The sequence below is a fragment of the Nannospalax galili genome, unplaced genomic scaffold (genome assembly GCF_000622305.1).
Source record: "Nannospalax galili isolate Female #2095 unplaced genomic scaffold, S.galili_v1.0 scaffold772, whole genome shotgun sequence".
Lineage (NCBI taxonomy): Eukaryota > Metazoa > Chordata > Mammalia > Rodentia > Spalacidae > Nannospalax > Nannospalax galili.
The window spans coordinates 718,529-741,243 of NW_008332097.1; the positions used below are offsets into that span (position 1 = coordinate 718,529).

Consider the following 22,715-nt stretch of genomic DNA (forward strand, 5'->3'; position numbering starts at 1 on the left):
TTTTCTCCCATTCTGTGGGTTTTCTGATCGCTTCCCTGGTTGCCTCCTTTGATATACAGAAGCTTTTTAGTTTAATGAGATTCCAGTTGTCAATTCTTGCCCTTGTTTCCTGTACAACTGATGTCCCGTTTAGAAAATCCTTTCCTATACCTATATCTTGTAGGTTTTTCCCAATGTTTTCTTCTAACAGTTTCAGAGTTTCAGGCTTTACATTGAGGTATTTGATCCATTTGGAATTGATTTCTGTGCAGGGTGACAGATAGGGGTTTAGTTTCATTCTTCTACAGGTGGAGATCCAGTTTTGCCAGCACCATTTGCTGAACATGCTGTCTTTCCTCCAGTTAATGTTCTTGGCCCCTTTGTCAAATATCAGGTGGCTGAAATTGCAAGTACTCATTTTTGCGTCTTCAATTTTGTTCCATTGGTGTATGGGGTTATTTTTATGCCAGTACCATATTGTTTTTATGACTATAGCTCTGTAGATGGTATATATACCATTATACCATGGTGTGTGTATACTATAAATACATATGTACCTTATATATGTGTGTATTATATAATATATATGTATGTATGTACCATATACATGTAAACCATACATATCAATGGAATACAATTCAGCTACAACAGAACAAAATTATGGAAACACAGTTGAGCCTGGGGAACATTATGTTAAGTGAAATAAGCCAAGCACAGAAAGACAGGTGTTGCATATTCTTACTCTATAGAAGTACAGAGCAGAATGGTAGTTACCAGAGCCTAGATGGTTAGGTGGGAGGACGGGCGAAGGCTGGTTGAAGGATACATAATTACAGTTAGATGGAAGAAATTTTTTTAAGTATCCAAAGCAGGGACTGAAGAAATGACTTGGTGGTTAAGAGTACTGACTGCTTTCCCAGAAGACCCAGGTTCAGTTCCCAGACCCACATGGCAGCTTACACCCACCTGTAACTCTAGTCCCAGGGAGATCTGATGCCTTCTTCTGGCCTCCACTGACATTTGCATACATGTAGTATACATGAACTCACACAGGCAGGCAGGCAGGAAGGCATACATACATGTGCACACACACACATGCACATACACACACATACACACACACACACATCAACAAATTTTTAAAAATGTGTTATATTTGAGGAGGAAGCATGAAAATTTATGTCATGTTAATTAGTAGAGGTGATAAACATTACCATTGTAATCTACCCCTACCCGATGATTTTATAGACATACACGGATGCCTAGGATCCAAGTGCAACCGATTATAACTAGTAGTAATCAGATACATACAGATTAGTGATGCATGCACCAACATCTCAGTGTTAATAACAAAAACAATGAGTCTTTCTGCAAGGAACAATATCTTCTAAAATGAAATGGAGATCTTTTTTAAAGGTTAAAAACTCATTCAATTTTATGTCTTACAGGGTTTGTACTGAGCTCAATATTGTATAACTGTATTAATTCAACTGTGAAGCTAAAAATTTGCAGCCAATTTTGAAAGAGATGCATCTTTGCTCTGGAAATTGCTATTGAATATGTTAATGCTGTAATGAAATGCTTCTTCTAATCATGTGGTTATTAAATAAAATTGAAATCTACCTGACAACATTATATCCATGCTCAGATGCCAAGGAGCTCAAAAAGTAACCAACTGTGACTAGTAATAATCAGATATATAGAGATTAGAAACACAAGTGCAAACATCTTAATGTCAATTGCATTAAAAATGAATTTTTCTGTATGAAACTGTGTATTTTAATAATGAAATGGAGATCTTTTTTAAAGGTTAAAACCTCATTTAATTTTGTCTTATAGGGTTTATACTGAGTACAATATTGTATAACTGTAATAATTCAACTGTAAACCTAAAAATTTACAGCCAATTTTGAAAGAGATGTATTAGCTCAGAAATTGTTATCGAATATGTCAATGATGTTGTAATGAAATGCTTCTTCTAAGTATGTGATTATTAAATAAATAATTTTTAAAAAGTCACTTTAATGCTACATCTAATACATCCAAAATACTTTAAAGACTCTAGTGGGGGGAGGGAGGCTATGGGAGGGTGCCATCTGGGAATTGGGTGTATAGTTGAATAAGATAGTTTGGGATGTTCTGTGTGATACACACACACACACACACACACACACACACACACACACGTCCTCAGATACTTAATCACTTGATTAATCTAGAATCAAAAGATTATGGATGAGATATTTTTAAAAATCCTACTTCTCTTGGGGTCTGGATAGATGGCTCAGCAGTTAAGAGCACTGTCTGCCCTTGCAGAGGACACGGGTTCGATTCCCAGCACCCACATGATGGCTAACAACTTCAGTTCCAGGGGATCAGATGTCCCCTTATGACCTTCGCAGGCATCGCACTACATGGGTGCACTTACAAATATATATACAGGCAATACACTCATACACATAAAATAAAATAAAAATAATAAATAAAAATATTTTTTAAAATCCTGCTTCTCTTTTTTTGTCCTAGACTTTTGCTTTAAGTAGCATCAGGTGACAGGTATATCTGACACTATACCATGAGGGAAAGGTAGTGAGAGTCACAGGCTACAAGGGCCATACTAGCTCTGATTCCCTCTGTGCATTACTATACACAACACTGATTCCCTCTGTGCATTACTTCTTCATATCTATCTGTTACCACAAGCTGAAGCCAGACCCATCATCCTCTACCTGTATTATCACATAGCCTTTGGTAGTCTTTCTACTTGAACCTTGCAGTGGTTTCCTACTGCATACAGGACATAAATTCAGGTCACTCATTGTTTCTCTGGATCTGGTCCTGCCTATCTTTTTGTTTCAGGATCCTCCTGCTTCCATGGGGCAAAGCACTGATTCAAGTGAGAACTACAGCCTCAGAGTCTGAGCTCGTACTCCCTGTAATTATCTTGCCCCATTCTAAAAAGTCCCAGAGAGGGAACCTTATCTTATATTCTGCTGTTTGTACAATTTTTTTATGTCTTCACATAGACATTAAGTATGTGAATGAGCAAAAAGCTGGATTAAGTCTTGCTGATTAGATCTTGGTATTTGTGGAAAGAAAAACTCTAGGTATTTTTCTCATGGTATGAAGATGTCAGAAGCCTTTCATTTAAATAACTTTTGAGCCCTTTTGCTCCATGTTGCATTGTACTCTGTGGCATGAAAGCGTGTGCTAGATCTGGGCAAAGGGAGAAAAGAAGATTAATGTCATGCTACCCTGTAATAATTGGTCAGGATATGCCAGGTAGTTGTTGGAAGCAGCCAATGGTCACTGTGTATCTCTTCAAATATGGAGATTTGACTATAATCACAAAGCAGCGTTTGACTTCTGGGTGAGTGTTGATTTCACATTAGGTAAACTGTGGTCACAAAACAAGCCATAAAGTCTTGGTTCTTCAATTTCCCTGTTCTTGTTCTCAAACAAGCTGTTGACATTTCTGCCCCGTACCCAAAAGATACTAACTTCTGCAGACTTTGAGGTTGGAAGAGAGCATGAGATTATCAGTCTTACTTCCTCGTTTTATAAGGAAAGGGCATAGCCCACAGGGCATAAGTGGTTTGTGCAGGGAAGCATAAGTGATTGGTAGAGAAATCAGAACTCACTCCACTGCCAGTGCACTGTTTTATGGTCAGCACTACTGGGGAAGGTGAGCAGTGTTCACTTTGGAGAAATAATTAGCCTGTGTTTGCTTGATAACAGAAACTACTGCTGAAGAGTGTGTGTCCCTGGATAAGACTCCAATATTAAATCTCACCCACCCATGGTTCAGGAACTGTTGTGGAAGAGGGAGTGGAAAGATACTAAGAACTAGGGTTGGTGCATGAACATAAGGAAACAGAGGCTTTCAGACCTCGAGGAATTTGCTTATATGAACTTCAAACAGTGGTAACAGCATGCCTAAGACCCATGCTGACTCAATCAGACAGAAACCCAGCATAGAACTGGGGAAACGGGCAGCTGGCCCCAACCTAAGCCAAGGAACTATTGGCAACTGATTACTGAGGGGTAAAGGAGAGTTGATCTTCTTTAAGGGAGTGACTCTAGATAGGCTGACTCGTCCAGTGGATGAACTTGCACCGACATCTGGGTAAAAATGCTTGACCTGATAGGACTTAACATATATGGCAGAATGCATGAAATTCGGTGTTGGAAGGAGTTAGAAGGGAAAATGGAGGTGGATATTTCATTGTATACATATATGAAATTCTCAAGAATAAATTAAAAAAAACTAATCATACAGTGGTTATTAATGTCCAGCTGAGTGCCTAGGGCCTGGAAATGGATGCCTGAGTGAGTCATCTGCAGCCTCCAAAATGTGGTGGCTACATGTGCATCTGTAGCACTTGTGTATGTGTTTGCTGAACTGATGGGCAAAGACATAAAAAATAGGTGCAAAATAAAACCCTCTTTTGCAACACAGAATTCATTTTTCAGTTTGAGTTTTAATGCATATAAGAATCAAGCTAGCTCAACATGATGGTGTTATTAATACTGAAGTTGGTTCTAAAAATAAAGAATTGATCCTGGGCTGGAGAGATGGCTCAGCAGTTTAAGAACACTGACTATTCTTGCAGAAGACCTGGGTTTGAATCCCAGCACCCACATGGCAGCTAACAACTCTCCATAACTCCAGTTCCAGGGACTCCAACAGCCTCTTCTGTCCTCCACAGGCATTGCACAACATAGGCGCACTTACCTACATGCAGGCGTAACACTCATACACATAAAATAAAAATAAATAAAATATTTTTTAAAAAAGAATTGATTCTTTAAAGCATATAAAAGTGTATGTCTGGGCTTATCCTTCATTTGTATGCCTGCTCTTGAGAGCCATACAGATATGCTCCCAGGATCCTGGAATTTGGGGAAGTAAGCACACCTCATTTTATTATCAGGATCAACACATGATAGGAGTAAAGTCATCTGTAAAGTAGAGATTGGTTCCTAGACCTGCAAGGTTTGAATTCTGTGGAAGACTTGGATGTCAATTTGAATTTGGAGAAGGAGGTAGTCAGAATAGGGGTGTTACAGAGTTATACATCTACAGACCTGAATTATCAAGGTCCCTTTAACAGGGCCTTCAACAGACTTTGAAGAGTTTGTTCTTATGGATGTATCTACCCTTCTGTGGGATTAGGTGCTTAGACTGTGCTTGCTCAATGCTATTGAATTCCTATTTCATCCAGTCCTCAGATACTTAGTCACTTGATTTTTCAGATAGGCCAACTTGGGAAAATTGACTCAATTTTGAGATTTCTATCAATCTAGAAACAGTGCTGGAGGAGCTCTAGTTCAACGACTTGTTCACCCTTACCTGTAAAATTGACTAGTTTCTCAAAATCCACCTGCCTGGACTGCTAAGGATTACTGAGAACTCTAACATCTCTTTAGGAAGCTGGGTGCATTAAAGGAGTATGTCAGTCATTTTTCTGTGCCGGGACTAGCTCTTCAAGTCCCTGTGGCATTGTCTCTCATCATAAACTTACTAATTTTGAATTTAGGCAACCATCTTAAAGCTTGTACCCACTTGTAAGAAAGAGATCTGTTCTTGATATAGTGCTGGTCTGAACTCATCAGACATTTGAGGGCTTGTGTAAATCAGGTGGAATATTCAGGAAACTTTCCATGTAGTGGAGGAAGCAGATGAACTCACAATTATACTACAAATAAGGATTTGCCATTCTGAGACAGTGTGCCAGTCTCCTACTTCTCTCAGGCTCAGCATCTGAATTCATCCACACTGTTTACTCTGTAACCATTGTAGGTTACATTTATTTTGTACTTAACACATATCAGGCATTTTGTAAGTACTTTGGAGAGACACTGATTAATCTTATACCAGTTATTCCAGGAGGTGAACACAGAGTATTTCTAGTGTGTAGTTTAGGGTACTAATGAGAGTAGCTGCCTGATGTGTCTGACTATTGGATTTGCTATTTACCAAATATTATATATTGAATGAGATTGGTTTCAGAGTTCAGTTCAGACATATTTGGTACTAACCTCAAGAAGATAGTCACTGAGGGGATCCCAGAAATAGTCAATCAATACTTGAGGGTCTATTTCCATCAAATGTATGAATATTGTGTGCCCTGTGTGCAATTACCAAGAAAAACTGCAGGAGATACTAAAGAGTGTGATAAAGCTGCATTTCGTTCTCTAAGCCAGTTTCACAGTTAGCATAGCTTTATACCAAAGGTGGTTTCAGAGGGCCTGGCCTACCAGGAAGCCTGAGAACTGGTGCTAGAATGGTGGTTTCACAGTCTTCTCCCTGCATCCTGTAAAGGGGGCAGAGATCTCAGTAGTCCGGAGGAATCTAACAGCTTAAGAACTGCTGGTAAGCAGAGCTGGTGGTACACGCCTTTAATTCCAGCACTTGTGATGCAGAGGCAGGTAGATCTCCATGAGATCGAGGCCAGCCTGGTCTCCAGGCCAGCTGGAGCTACAGAGATATCCTGTCTTTAAAAGGCTAAACAACAACAACAAAAAACTGCTAGTAAATTTTAATAGCTTAACTGAACTTGCCTTCAGATTATCATACCAGCCTCTGAACTGTCAAACCACTGATAAGGGACATAAGTTCTCTCCTTAAAATATTTTGTTATTTTTTCTGTATGAGTGTATTGCCTGCATGCATGTAAGTGCACCTGTGTCACCCAGTGCCTTCGGAGGTCAGAAGAGGGCATTGGATCTCTGAAACTGGAGTTATGGATGGTTTTTAGCTGCCATGTGGGTTCTGGGAATCAAACACAGGTCCTCTGCAAGAGCAGCTAGTATTCTTAACCACTGAGTCATCTCTCCAGCCCCCATTTCTCTCCTTAAAACAGAGGCTAAAACTGTGTGTGGGGAGGAATCAGCTATCCCTGTGCCACCATAATTTTGACTTCTCTGGAGTGGAGGTGAAAGGAATTCTCCCTCTTGGATTGCCTTTGCCATCACTACACACTGAGAGCTAAGTGAGGACATCATCAGCTAGTTATGACTACCTTCATGACTGATGAAAGTTTTCAGAGAAAATAGCAATTTTAAAAACAAAGCTGGGGGGCTGGAAAGATGGCTCAGTGGTTAAGAGAACTGACTGTTCTTGTAGAAGACCTGGGTTCGATTCCCCACGCCCACATGATGGTTAAGAACCATCTGTAGCTCCAGTTCCAGGGGATCTGATGCCTTCTTCTGACCTCCGAGGGTACTTCATGACATGGGTCCACTTACACACATGCAGGTGATACACTCATACACACAGAATAAAAATAATAAAATATGTTTTCAAAAGCTGGCCTTGGTTATACCTGTAATCCCAGCATTCAAGAGGATCAGTTCAAGGCCATCTCTGAGATACAAAGTGAGTTCAAGGTCAGATTACCAGAGACCCTGCCTCAAAACAAAAAGAAACAAACTTAAAAATCAGTTGCCTGGTGCACATTGAATAACTCAAACTGCATGAAGAGCATGTGTTTTCACTTATAACCCAGTAGAAGGATGAGATCAAAGTTGTAACACACCACCCTCAAAGTGTTCGTTCATTAGAATAAAAAAGCGTTGATTCCTTTCTTCATTGATTATGAATTAATAGATCATCCATATATCCAAACCTGCTTATCTCTACAGTGAGCTGACTCTTCATTCAAATTACAATAATTATAAAATCTTACCTTGAAAATTCATAAAAGTCTAGGTCTTTTCCTTAGATACCTTCATTAGAATATCTCTGGACTTACTAAAAATGCTCACTTCTAGAACCAGTAGCTACCTGGGTATTAGATGTGTTACATAAGGTGATGCTTGCAAATTCTTGCCTTTAGACATCTTGGGAGTTAAATTCATGTACCTATGGGCTCACCATGTCACTGCCAAGCTCTCTGGAGCCCTGCCAGTACTGAGAGTTGGAAGGGATTCCTAACAGTCCCTTCTTGCTGAGGGCCTCACTGTCAGTCAGTGACAATATCCTTCAATATCACATTTGACCATGACATCTCAGAGCTCCAAGAAGTCTCCATAACTTAATCTTCACATATACTGTCTTCCTCAGGGTTTTTTGCAGCACCTGGGTATTCTGAACCTACAACCAGCACCTTTAAAGGTGGAACTCTTGGAAGCTTGTCACCATTCTAGTATTAACCTGTTTAGTTCTTAGAGGTTCCTTATCTGACCTTCCTAGGAACCTGAATCTCTCAGGATTATTTTACTCTGATTCTCATCTGTGAAAATGAGTAAATTCGAAGCCCTTTGTCCAAGGAGGGTCCTTTAGGAATTCTTGAATACAATTAACATGGGAAGGGAGGTGTAATACCCCACTCCTGCTAGCATTTGAGACCCTAGTCTAAACCAGTGTCTCAAGAAGACTGAGCCATTACTGCTCATATAAAGTCATCCAAGGACCAAACTTTCAAAAGTGCATTACTGTAAGGAAAGTCCCACCTGAGAACCTCACTCAGAGCAGAGAGGGGAGCTGGGGTTTCTGATGCTCTTTGTCTAACCCACATGCCGGAAACAATGCTTTGGAGTTTGTGCCACCACCAAGAAAGCTCTAATAAACTGTTTTATGTGGTTTTTTTTTTTTTTAACTTTATGTGTATGCATATAGGTAAGTGCACCCATGTTGTGCAATGCCCGTGGAAGTCAGAAGAGGTTGTCGGATCCCCTGGGACTGGAGTTACGGACAGTTGTTAGCTGCCCGTGTGGGTGCTGGGATTCGAACCCGGGTCTTCTCCAAGAACAACCAGAGTTCTTAAGCACTGAGCCATCGCTCCATAATAAACTATTTTTAAGAATCTTTAAGATTACCCAGGCATCATAGTGCATACCTTTAATTGGGAAACAGAAGCAGGCAGAGCTCTGGGAGATCAAGGCCAGCCTGGTCCACATAGCAAGTTCCAGGCCAGGTGGGGTTACAAAGAGACACTGTCTCAAGAAAAAAAGTCCAAAACAAAACCCCATCAATTGTTTGTTAAATTTTTTAAATTAATTTTTACTGAATTTTTGTGAATTTCACACAACATATTTTGATCATATTTAAATCCTCTCTCATATCTGTACCCCCTTACTGTAATCTCCCACCAAGTGTTCTGTGTTCTCTCCCTCTCTCTCTCTCATATATATGTATATATATATATATATGTATATGCCTGTAGATTCAGGTATATGTATGTGGCTGTAGATTCAGGGTTATGTCCTCAAATGCCCTTTGGTGTGGGTTTCATCCACTAGATCCCAGTCTACTGAGAGCCTTACCCTTATGACTCTTTTGAGAATCCATGTGAAATTTGTCAGTGTACGTGTGTGGATGCACGTGTTTGTCAGGTATATGCACAGATATGTGTGGAGGCCTGAGGTTTTTAATAGGGTTGTCTTCCTCAATACATCTCCACCTTATATTTTAAAGCGGTCTCTCAGTTGGATCCAGAGCTTGCTAACCAGTTTGCTCTTAGGATCCCCTGTCTCCACCAACTGAGTGCTGGGATTATAGGTGGGTTGCCATACCCAGCCTGCATTTACTTGGTTGCTGTGGATCTGAACTCGGGTCATCACGCATGCACAGCAAGAGCTTTACCAACTGATCATCTCCCAGCCCTCATATGAAATGATGATAATATAAAACAAGAGGATGAAGCCGCGCTGTCTCTAAAATATGGCGTAGTGATAGATGTTACTAACCACATGACCATGGGCCAAACTGTGATGTTTCTAGAACTGAAAAAAAAGCAGGTGTGATTGGACCTAATTTGGAGAAATGGCATTCAGGATGAGGATAAAATGTGGCTGTGATCCTGGAAAGCTCTCAGTGGCTTCCTGCCAAGCAGAGACTAGGCTTCAAACAGCTTCCCCAGCTTCTAGCCTGAATGCTTCCTCAGCTTGGGGCCGGTCCATCCCTACCTTGTCTGTCCTGAGGGCCTCAGTAGTACCACTTCACTGGCTCTCCTTGGTAGAAGGCCTCTGTGGGGCCTCAGTGAGTCTGATCCATATGCTATCTGCACCTCACAGGCAAGCTTGTCTGTCCCATTTGTCACCAGCTCTTGGCTATCCTGAGTATCTTTATCAGTGGGTGGAGAAACTTTTGCTTGTCCTCCAAAGGGGTGGGGGTAGGGGTCAAAAACCAGTTCGTTGTCATTGGCATGTATTTATTGGGCAAACATTTGTTGAGTACCTGCTGTTAGTTGACTGGTGTTAGGATGAGTGACACACCATCTGCAGCCCCGGGGAGCTCCTATTCGGGTAGGGGGAGACTGACTTATAATCAGAGAGCCAGAAAACCTCCTGGTAAGTGTGTTGCGGGGAGGATTCTGTCTCCATGACTGTGGGGACCAAGAGTAGCTTTACTGGCTTTAGCACAGTAGAGCATTTCAAAAGAAACCACCAGTTTTATGGGAAAAGCTGACAGTAACTAGGCAGAAAATGAAAACAAATGGATTTTTATATAGAATATTGCTGAAGTCCTTTCCTAGCGCAGGAAGAAGGATTTAGCTTAATCCAGCCCTGTTTGCTTGTTTGTTTAGTTTTATTTTGTGCTGCTGGGGAGTCAAATCCAAGGTCTGCCACTCAAGCCTAACCCCTCAGCCCTCAATCACATTTAATTTTCACTAGAAAGGTGTTGTAAGTATTACAGCAAGGAGCCCAATTAAAATCATTGCATTCCAATGACTGTGAGATGATTTAATATGAATTAATAGTTGTGTGGTGGTCTTAAGAATTGTTAGGAATATACTTTGTAATTGGGGGAATGATTAGGTGACTGTAGTTAGTTGGATCATTGTGAGGCTTGCTTACCTAAACCTTAATATTTATCTTTTTTTTTCCATTTTCTTCCAAAAAGAAAAACAGAAAGACTTTCAATATGTGTGCTTAAATTTAAAAATATATTTTAGATTGCTTTTGTCTCAAAGGTTTTAACAAAATAACCTTTGGATATCTTTTTATGTAATAGAAGAGACTTAAATTTGACATTTTTGTGGGAAAGATCAGTAATATTTTAAATAGATGTTACTGTGTTCAAAATGGATTATTCTTTTGCATGTGCATTAGATTCCATCATTTAAACCCAACAGAAATATTAGATATAGAGGTTTTACTTTTTACCAAGTAACGGGAACCATATCAGATTTTTACATTATAGAATAGATTTGAAATGTATGTTTGGCCTGGATAATAAAACAAAACATTGCTTGTTCAATAAGAAGACTGTCTTGTCTTTAAGGTTATGAGAAGACAGATGATGTTTCAGAGAAGACCTCGCTGGCCGATCAGGAGGAAGTTAGAACCATATTCATCAACCAGCCTCAGTTGACAAAGTTCTGCAACAACCATGTCAGGTAGGAAGGACTCAAGAACACCATGGGAATGCACGACCACAGAGCAGAATGGTGGAAAGAAAATGCGTGCCAGGAGTTCTTGGTTCAGTCAGGCTGAGTCTGCTGCTTCTGTCTTCTGGAGTAGAATGTTTGTCTGGCATTCATAAGGCTCTGGGTTCATTCACCAGCACCTCAAAAAGAAAAGAATAAAACTGAAAATAATCTTGATGTAGGAGGGGGCAGAAAGGCTAAGCGCCTGTACTCTAGCAATTCTGAACAAGGGACGCTGCTCCTGGCAATTGTCATCGCGCTGCGCTGTTAACAGAATGATGTATTGTTTTTGCTTAATACGTTTTAACATTTTAGGAACAATCTTTGCAATGCTGCATGAAGAACTTTTTGGTTTTGTTTTGTTTGTTTTACTAAAGAGTATGGGTTTCAGTGATAACTTAGTATGTTGCTGAGGAATGGAGGGCTGTGAGAAGGACTTCTGCACTCTGTTTCATTTCAACATCCATGAAGAGTTCACATCAGCACTAATTTCTAAATAGCCTTGGATCACAGGAAACCCCACCTGTCCCACTCAAATCCCCAGTGTTTCTCCAGGAGCGGAATTACCAGATTGAGGTGTACCCATTTAAATGTACTGTTTACAATGGCAGATTCTTGAGGCATATCTGTTTGGAAAGTATGGCATGTGTCCTTTAATCACCCTTTTGTTTGATAAGCAAGAAGGTGATCTAGATGTTTCTAAGACCAAAGTGTCCATGTCGTACTGATTCTGGACAGTATGGCGTTCTCACTGTGTTTCTGGGGAGGCCATGAAGGCGTTGCAGGTAGAACTGCAGGAAGCGCCATGTGCCTGGTTATCTGGACAGCACTGTGTTTACCCTGTAGGCCCTGCTCAAAGACTGCGTTTGTTTCTGTTGATGTTACACTATCTTATCTTAAGCTGCCCTTCTTTGCCAGTGACTCCTAGACTCCTAGTGCTGTTAAGCACGATAACTGGCCAAAGAGGACAAAGGATGTCACAAGGCCTATGAGATTCACTCTTTGCTGTTATTTAGCTGTTTGCTTCCCCCCTTTTTCATTTACGTGAATGACCCCTCAGGATAGCCTCCAAATTTGAGAGTGCAAATGTTCATCATGTAATTACTTTTGTGATGGTAACAGAACTTTGTAAACATGGGTGCCGGTTTCAGAGTAATCAATCTCTGTGCTACTTTTTATTTTTGTTTTCTAGCACTGCAAAATACAACATAATCACGTTCCTGCCAAGATTCCTCTACTCCCAGTTCAGGAGAGCTGCTAATTCGTTTTTTCTCTTTATCGCACTGCTTCAGGTAAAGTACCATCCTAAAGCCTTTGTTCAAAGTCAAATATGCCCTATACCCAGAAATATATGGACAGCACTAATTGGATTCAATTGGAGTTACTAAATTAAAAAGAAGATGTGAAGTTGGGGTCTAGGGAGGTGGGTATAAATCTGGGAGGTATTAAGGGGTGGAGTGGGGGATCAATATGATCAAAATACATTGTATGAAATTCTCAAAGCATTAATAAAAATATTTATTTAAACATAAGAAGCTGGGTGTGGTGGTGCACTCCTTTAATCCCAGCACTCAGGAGGCAGAGGCAGGCAGATCTCTGTGAGTTCAAGGCTAGCCTAGTCTACATAGTGAGTTCCATGGCAGCTGGGGCTACAGCAAGACCCTGTCTCAAAAGGACCAAAAAAATAAAAAAGTAACAAATGTTCATTGTTAACAAGAAGAGTTGAAAAATAGAGCAAAGCATAAAGAAAAAATTAAAACATTTTACTACAAGAGGAAGTTACTCCTAAAATTTGAGTGTTGTCTCTCTAAAATTGCTTTTTGCTCCAAGCATTATTTTTTGATATAGATAACAAAAAGGGATCATGAAATAAGCATTGTTTCACAATCTGCTTATTCAATAGTATTAGACCATGTGGACATTTTCCTAGGTATTTGTTGTGTTTCTAAGTTACTTTAATGGTGATATGCTTTATTATATAGCTGTTCTCATTTTTTAGACCTCTACTATATTAACACTATATGTTTTATATTTATTGTGAAGCTAGTTTACCTGCTGTCTCAGATACCTTACCCAGTAGTAACCAAATAAGTGAGGTATGTTTTAAAAGACACTACAACTGGGGCTGGAGAGATGGCTCAGCGGTTAAGAACACTGGTTGTTCTTGCAGAAGACCCGGGTTCGAATCCCAGCACCCACAAGTCAGCTAACAACTGTCCGTAACTCTAGTCCCAGGGGATCCAACAGCCTCTTCTGACCTCTGTGGGCATTGCACGACATGGCTGCACTTACCTACATGCAGGAAATACACGCATACACATAAAATAAAAATAATAAATAAAATTAAAAAATAATTTTTAAAAAAGACACTACAATTTTGTTGTTTTTAGATTTAGTATAAACTCCCTGGTTCTCACTGGATTTAGCTCATCATTTTTTTCTTCTTTTCTTCAAATAGCAAATACCCGACGTGTCACCAACAGGTCGCTATACCACACTGGTTCCTCTCTTATTTATTTTAGCTGTGGCAGCTATCAAAGAGATCATAGAAGATATTGTAAGTATTTTTTTATATAGAAATTGGTTTAAATGTGTATTAAGATTTTTGTTTTCTTAAGTTATTTAACTTATAGAATAGACTATTTTAAATGCCTATTCAACTTAAAAATGAATGGAATATGTTCCTTCCTCTGAAGCTGAGTCTGGAGATATTGCTCAATTAAGAACACGTACTGCTCTTGCAAGACCCAAATCTATTTTCCAACACTCATTTTGAGCAGCTCATAACCACCTGTAACTCATTTCCAGGAAAACTGATACCCTCTCCTGGCCTCCTCAGACATCTACACTCATGTACACATAGCCACACAGACACACACTCATACACATAATTAAAAGTATATATAAATAAATCTTTCTTTAAAAATACAGGAGCTTTGCTAAAGAAAATTTTTAATTGAAAATTAAGTTTAAATATTTTTTAGAAAACAAGGAAGCTGAGGTTTGGAGAGGTCCTGTGACTTCTCCAAGAAGGTAGAGAAATCAGAATTCTTTTATTTATTTTTATTTTATGTATATGAGTGTATTGTCTGCATTCATATAAGTGCACCTGTGTCGTGCAGTGCCTGCAGCGGGCAGAAGAAGGCGTCGGAGCCCCTGGAACTGGAGTTAAAGATGGTTTTTAGCTGTCATGTGGGTGCTGGGAACCTAACCTAGGCCTTCTGTGAGAGCAACCAGTGCTCTTAACCACTGAGCCATCTCTCCAGCCCCAAGAAATCACAATTCTATCTCACACTGTGCTCTTTGCTTTCACTGCAGAGTCATCAGCAGTACAATCAGTAGCATTTATTGTGCTTCTGGGTGTATATAATTGTTCCCTGCTGCTTATATTTATTAGAACTTATAGCAAACCTCTAAGGTATTATTGACCGTCTTCCCATTTTTCAAATGAGGAACAGTAGTCAGGAGGGCAAAGTAGCTTGGCCAAGGCCAACCCCAAGGAGCCAGAGCTCTTAGAGTTTAAGCATGGCAGTGGGTTGGAGCCCTGCCTGTTAGCACTCTTCTCACCTGCCTGCTTTGTCTTCTCTTCGGTTCTAAAATAATTGCTCTAGTTATGTTTTCTAGACTCTGCCTTTCAAAATATATAGTAAATTAAAGTGTATCCAAGAATTATTTTTTCTATCAGAAAAACTTTTTTCTATCAGAAAAAATACTCTCACTATTGACAGCTCACTATTGTTGACAGAGCTCTTATCTAGCATAATACAGCCATTAGAAACCATTAGAAAGAAACTCAACAGATAGGTCTTGGAAAACATAGTATAGTATCATGAGGCAGTAACAGTTTTGTGTCATAGAATTTTTTTAGTGAAACAAGTCTTAAGATACTGACAAGCTGTCTCTAGGAATTGTTTAATAAGAAGTTTATATCAAACTATAAAGTTACAGAAAGTGTGAAATTGAACTCTCTGGAAAAGAAAAATGAAGCGGGAGCTGGAAAGATGACTCAGGGGTTAAGAGCACTGACTGTTCTTGCAGAGGACCCAGGTTCCAGTCCCAGCACCCACATAGCAGCAAACAACCATCCATAATTCCAGTTGCAGGGGATCCAACACCTTCTTCTGGCCTCCATGGGCATTGCATACATAGGCAATCTTATGTATATGCAGGCAACATACTCAGACCCATAAAAAAAAATAAATCAATCAAAAAGAAAATTAAAAAATAAAGAGAACTGAAGCAATAGTTTAGGTAGTTGGACAGAGAACTATCATTATCATGAATTAAAATGTGTCACATATTCACACATTCACTCAAGGTAAACATGGCTTAGGTGCCAGCTGTCCCTTAGGATACACCTTAGGATGTTTTAACTGCCGCTGTGCTGGTAATCACATTCTGTATGTCAGTGGCTTAATATATGTTATCCACTTACTGAAAGACAGTGCATGTTGGCGGAGGCATGAAGGACAGGCAGTGCCCTTGTTCCATGTCAGACCTCAGGGATACAGTCTGAATCAAAGCTCTGCTGTGTGGAATGTTGGGGGTCATAAAGCAGAGGAAGGCAGAGGGAATAGAGATGGCACTTTTCATGTGTTTGGGCCGTCAGTGGCACACAGCACATCTATTGACAGCTCACTGTTAGAACTAATGTCGTGATAAAGAGGCGGTGTTATCTCAGCATCCTTGGAAGTAAAGAACTAGATGTATGTGAGAACCGTAATGTCTTCCACTTTTACCTCAGAGAATAAAAGAGTTGATGGTCTAGTAAGTCTTCTTTTATATACTGTTTTTATTGTTTTTAAAGTTTTAGAATGAAAGCTAAGATTTTTCCTAGTGAGATATTTAATACATCCATTCTTGATGCTTTGGATAGTTTAACATAATTCAATGTCTTGTTTTTTGTGCAAGTAACAAACAACATAAATACTTGAAAATACTGCAAATTAATCAATGTATCTCTCAAAAAGTTTTTATCATACTGAACGCTACTTCTTGTAGTAAAGATCAGAGTTCAAGTTGTTTGATAAACTAATATTCAATACCATGAAAACATTTCTTCTTTGCCAGAAATTAGTTAAATATCAGTAGACTTCAGTCATTATAAAATGAATACTTATTCAAAGCCTGAGTCATGCAGAGACCAAATTCTGAGAATGTCCTAGTAAGTAAACAAAGCGTAGATGGAGCTAATCATCTGCTAGAGGAATGAGACCATCAAGCAGTCAGACTGGGCTAGTTTGAGAATTAAACAATGCACCTGAAATCCTTAGGTCAGTGCCCATAGTATATAGCAAGGAATGAGTATTTGCTGACTATACTTTTATGATTCAAAGTCCTTTTGACTACAAAAAAATGAATTGGAAGGAAAACAGATTTTGGCAACCTAGATCTAAGAATATTCTGGTAGCTGGTATGAAAAATAAGATATATTGGGCCAAGTGGTATGTCAGAGATGGTGAAAAGTAGAAAAGGGAATTCAGTTCACATTTCAGAATAAAACTGACAAGATTTATCACCATCAACACACTGCATCCCCTATTTATTTGGTTCAATTCTGTCTCTACCCATGGAATGTAAGCACCATGACTTGAAAGGATTTGGGCTCTTGTTTATTGCTGAGTCCTCAACATTATTAATGGAGCCTGGATCATGTGAATGTTTAGTACATCATTACTGGGTAAAGAAAGTGAATGAAAAGAATGAGAAGGAACTAAGTGCAGGGGTGGCTTTCAAGTTCCAGGATTGTGAAAATGAATGATACATGGTTATGTACCTTGAATCAAGGCCCAAGTCTTGGGGGCTAGATCACAGGTTGCCTTACAGACACAGTTTGAGGCATCTTTGAGACCACCAGAGATGTCAAGGAGGTAAGTGGACATGACTGGGAAGCTCTGATGAGAGTCTTGGTGTGAAGAAATGGATGCAGGAGAGAAGTGAGGAAGGGTGTGGACTAAGCCCTGAGTAATCTCTTCCCTGAGTAGCAAGCAGGCAGAGGAGATGAGAAAGAGCTGAGGTTCAGGTGGGAAACCTGGGCACTGACGTGAAAAAGGCTTCCAGAATGAGGAAACTGAGTCCATCACTCTTGGACAAGTTCCAGAGTCTCATAAAGACTTGGCCTTTCTTCCTTTAAATGGAATTTAACGTGCAACTTTCAGACTTATGAGGGAACTAAGTTTTAAAAAAGCAGCACTGTACAATTCTTTTTGAAAATTCGTATCACTATCTATAAAATATAGTTTACTGAATTTTCTATCTAAAATTGAAAATATTAATTAACTCACCAGCTCTCAGTGATATTAATTTTTATGTTAAGACAGTATAATCTTTGATCTCAGAAAGTAGCTGTTTATATATTTCCAAACTGTTCATTTTAGAAGGAAGAATGATGACTTTATGATGCAAAACCCAACTGCTTTGTCTTTGTATTTCTAAAATTAGAGTCTGGATCCTTCTGTGCATCCAGCACACTTGTTTTTTGACACATTAGCCTGATTTATCCAGTGGAGGGAAGGGTTAGGGAAGAAATGCTGAAGTGGGAGAATTCTCTGCAGATGGAAAGCAATATCCAGGACCATTTTCAATTTCATAAAGATTAATTTCCTCTTTGATGTGAAATGTTTGATTAATCAGCATTTATTATCTCTGTCATTTGGAAGTCTAAGCATCATTTCATAGATGTGCGTTATTTTGGAAGTATTTATACCTCCTTTGACTACTTAAATTATCTTCAACCTAATTTTTTAACCAACATTTATTGTGAATTGTTTTCTTATTTTCTTACAATCTTTATTTAAAAAACGAAAAATGTTTTGAAGTTTTATATTTATATTCTTTATTGATGATATAAATATAAAAGGATTTAATTTTTATTTCAGATTGTTTTCTGGCAAATTATGCTTTTTATTTTATGTATATAAGTGTATTGCCTGTGTGTATATCGTGCAATGCCCATGGAGATCAGAAGAGGGCATTGGATCCTCTGGAACTAGAATTACAGACAGTTGTTAGCTGCCATGTGGGTTTTGGGAACCGAACCTGGGTCCTCTGCAAAAGCAGCCAGTGCTCTTAATTGCTCAGCCATCTATCCAGCCCCACAAACTTGCTTTCTTTTGGAAGCAATACTATAACTATTAGTGAGCGTTTTGCATGGGGAAAGAATTGCTGCATGTTACATAGTTTCTCCACAGAGTATTTTGATGCTTTTTGTGTTTCATGCAGTTTAGTGGCGATACTTTAATGAACTGAGCCCAGCGCTTACTCCACACCTCTTAGTTATTACTGCGACTTGGAGAAGTGCTAATCTACCACTCCACGTATTTCTTTTGGGAAACCTTGTCATATATGCACCAAGCTTTTTTAAAACCATGTTTATTTTTTCTCAAATGGAAAGCTTAGGCTCGTGTGGTTTACATTTTGCATTTGTTCCAATGTATGTTAGTCAGAAACTCAGCTAAGTTTGGCTGTGAATTTTCCATTAGAGGATCTTTGAGCAAAGGGTTAGTTACATTCAACCCTGTTTTGCCATATTACCCATGTCTGATGTGTTATTCTCAATGCTTTAAGTTTAGATGGAAGCCACAGGCAACTTCTGGTTGAACCACAGAGGAAGAGAGCTGCCTGTGGCCACTCAGCTTCTCAAGTTTCCTCCAGCTTTCTATATTGTTTTCTTGCTGCTCTAAAATGCTGAGTTGTGTAACTCTTCAAACTCACTTCCCTAGAGTTAGACAAAATCGCCTGCTCACCATTTAATTTTGTGGGTGCTTTTTGGAAGAGAGAGAATAGGATCCTCGGACTCAGTAGCTTCTGAGTGCACACAGTGGGAGATATTGTTGAACAGTAAAGAGACGAGGCTGTGTAAAAACAGCAGGTGTACTTGGTTCTAGTTGTCGACCGACATCAGCACACCATCAAATTATAGAGGATGTACTCAGCTTAATTAGATAATGAATTTCACAAGAAGCTGAAAATATTTCAATCCCGTTATTAAATGGTAGTTATTATAGATAATTCTCCTGGGCAATCTTCTTTTTTAAGTGAGTTATTTAAGCAACAGACTAAATCAGCCTTTCAATTCAGTTTTTCAGTACATTAAAATGTTAATCTCCCTAAGTGCTCATGTGAGAAACTTCCTGAGGACACCAAGCCTGTGCTACTAAGGAAGAGTACTGTGTGAGGAAGCTGTGGACGGTGAGGTCAGGTTCAACATTCCCGAGCACCCTTCAGTTCCTCCCATCCCAACACCCCCATCCGCGAGTGTGGAAAGATAAGAACCTGGAGAAACAAGTTAAAAGAAATCTCTCTTTTGTTGGGGGTGCTGTGTTTCTTTATCGATCTCGTTCACTTTTTTATTGTATCTTTTCGTTTTCAACTTTAGAAACGGCATAAAGCTGACAATGCTGTGAACAAGAAAAAGACACAAGGTAGGAACTTTACATCTTGTTTCTCATATTTACCAAGTGCACTCACTGTCATAGCTCCAGACTGTTTAAGTAAATATGACTCAGTCAAAAATGCTATACATCTCTCTCCAGTTTCATCCTTGCTTTGTCAGCATTTATTAACATGGCACCTAAATGCACGAGAGTGACGCCACTTTTGAAAAAGCAGCATTTAATATATTTAGGTGCTTCCTAGCTATATGCTTCTAAATATATTCATAAGGTCTGCAGTTGTTTGCACAGTGTTAAACACTATAAATGTCTTTATTCTGTTTGTGTTTTGTAGTGTTGCTATAGAAAGACATCATAGAAAATAATCCGATATGTTATTACTCGGTTGAAAACCATTCTGGGTTATTGTGTACATGCAAAGGAAATATGCTCACCGCCCGCCCCCGCCCCCCCCAAAAAATCTCATGTTTAAAAGCAGGCCCAGCTTCTGCAGTGTGCAGAGTGTTTTGATGTAGACCAAACCAAAATAGCCTTCAACACAAATAAAAAGACGATTAGCTCTTATGTTTTTAAAAAATAGGAACTTGCAAAACACATACTTTCCTCTGTCATCCCTGTGCTTGCTCCCCCTGAGAAGCTCATTTCTTTCTGAGTTGTCTGATGGGATGGGACTCAGAGAGGTCTGCGAACATCACCTGGTCACTACACATAGTTGTCATTACAGAGTCTTTACTGAGATACTAATTATTATGTATATACAAAACCAAATGAGAATTGTACCTTTGAAGAGCTAGTAGCCTATTTGTTAAAATAAGTACATGCAGAAATGTGTAAAAGGACAATGTTAGAGATTTGGGTGGAAGATGAAAGGCTGGGTGGGCTGTGTGGTCTCAGTGTGTCCTTAGATTTTTGTGGCAAATGTTTCCCATGTTCAATGCTATGGAAAGCCCAAAAGGAAGAAAGTCTTGAAGTATTTTGAGCTAGGCCTTGAGTTTTTGGGAAGGCTGTGGCTAAGCAGAGGGACACAGGGGAGCCATTTCTCATGCACATTGAGTGGGAAAGGGGAAGGAAGGGGCAGTGTGATCAGGAAGGAAGAAGGCTGCTGGGTTGCTGGACTGAGCTAGTAATAGAATGTCATGTGTGGAAAGGAGATTCATATCAGAGGAGAACACACACATAATTTACAAGGGAGGCCAGGTTAAGTATTTTGAAGCCTTGATGCCACCCAAGAGGATTTTAGCTCTTCTTGTGTGTACTCAGTAGTTAAAACTGAGGTTTTAGAGACCAAAGAAAAGCAGAATGAGCATATACATTCAGGAAGGAGAGAAGAAAGGATCGGATCACAGAGGGAGCTGTTGGAAGTCTGGAGATAGAGCTGCTCCAGAAGTCGAGGTGTAAAGGGGTAATCATAAGAATGAATGTAAAACATATCCAGATGTTTCACGTACTAGTATTTCTGGCAGTTTGCAGCTCTTGCATCTGTTGTCATGTTGCTCAGAATATTCAGTGGAAGCTTTTGAAACAGAACTATGCAAATATGCCTTTAGTAGACACTGCATGAGGGGCAGAGGGCTCCAGTCTTCAATGACTGCCGGTAGTTCTTGTTCAAGCCCAGGCCAGAGTAGTCAATATAATAACAATGAGGACCTTGTCATAGCTGTGTGATTTTAGACCACCACACCTTACCGAAAGGGCAAACCAGTTCCTGCCTACCTTCTTCTCAAAACGTTCCCTTCAGACAGCGTTCTTCCTGTTTCTTTCTGGGTTGATCCATCCTCCTAGAGTTGCAGGATTAGTTCTCTGGTTGAAAATGAAGAATAGGAAAGTGAGAAAGTGAGAGAAAAAGCTTCAGTACCAAGTGTAAATAAAACCCACTTCCAAAATGAAATGTAAGGATTCAGTCATGGAAACAATTTTAGTCAGCAGAATAGTTGGAAACCTTACATCCAAGAAATAAGGGCTTTTAGGCTGATTCTTGAAATTGTTTTCTAAATGATTAGCATCTCTTTTTAACCTCTGCCTAGAGCACTGGTATTCTTGGTTTGGTAGATGACAGGAGATAACAAAAATGTCTGAATGGGATTCTGTTTGCTGTCAGATAACTCAAATTACTTGATATGAAAGCCATCTGTTTCATTAGACCAGAATGAAATTGGATTTGCTTTCCTGAACCAAGGCAATGTTGGTGTGTAGGAATAGGAGGAAGGATATTTAGGACAGGTAATTAATTTTTGACAAAGGTTTAAAGCGTTAAACTTAGATTTTCATTTCCTTGATGTTTGCCAAGACCACATGAGAGGATGCCTATTGCTCAGATTCAAATATTAACCCTTATGTGTTCTTATAGAAATGTATTTTTTCTCCCATATTTTGCATTAAGGCACTAGAGAGAGCATTCTTTCCTCTGTCATTCCCTAGAAACTTCAGAAAGACAAATATAATTTATTGTGAACATTTTCAGACATTTAACTGTGTACTGATGCCTGTCTGGCACCTCAGTTTTACCAATTAAATAATGGAGCTTCAGTCAAACTCAAAACTTCACAACTAGGCTTTATGTTTGAGTTTGTCCTCAGTATTTTTGGAGAAAAGCCTCTTCTTGCCATATGTATATAAATGTTGGTTAAGCAGATGGCTTAGTGATCTAGCAAATGTAAAGTTATATATTATTTTCCAAGAACCTAGTTGCAGAGAGGGGGCAGAGTATAAATGGATGCTCTGTAAACGAGTCTTGATGAGCTCCGTGGTCCACTCTTCCCAAACAACATTGACTACTTCTCTTTGTACTTGATGTCCTGTTGTTTTGATGGTTTATTCGCAGTACACAGGGGCACTACAGAGGACAGGCCTTTCTCTTATTTGCCTCTGAATACCCAGTAGCTTCTGGCTGAGAGTCCTCTCTGAGAAGGTGCTTTGGGGGTGTGTGTGTGTGTGTGTGTGTGTGTGTATGTGTGTGTGTGTGTGTATG

At 39.4% G+C, this 22,715-nt stretch overlaps 1 protein-coding gene and 1 non-coding gene across 4 annotated transcripts in view; both read left to right on the top strand.

Moving 5' to 3' along the window:
• Positions 1-22,715, top strand: part of Atp8a1 (ATPase phospholipid transporting 8A1) — a 255,642-nt gene that overhangs the window by 26,274 nt on the left and 206,653 nt on the right. For all 3 annotated transcript variants that reach the window (XM_008827209.3, XM_008827210.3, XM_008827208.3), the window contains exons 2-5: positions 11,210-11,324; positions 12,547-12,646; positions 13,813-13,911; positions 19,732-19,777. In XM_008827209.3, the coding sequence (XP_008825431.1) occupies positions 11,210-11,324; positions 12,547-12,646; positions 13,813-13,911; positions 19,732-19,777 (360 nt within the window). The remainder of the gene's footprint in view (positions 1-11,209; positions 11,325-12,546; positions 12,647-13,812; positions 13,912-19,731; positions 19,778-22,715) is intronic.
• Positions 4,357-4,484, top strand: LOC115069310. The gene has a single exon (XR_003848585.1). It is a non-coding gene; the product is annotated as a small nucleolar RNA SNORA40 (small nucleolar RNA).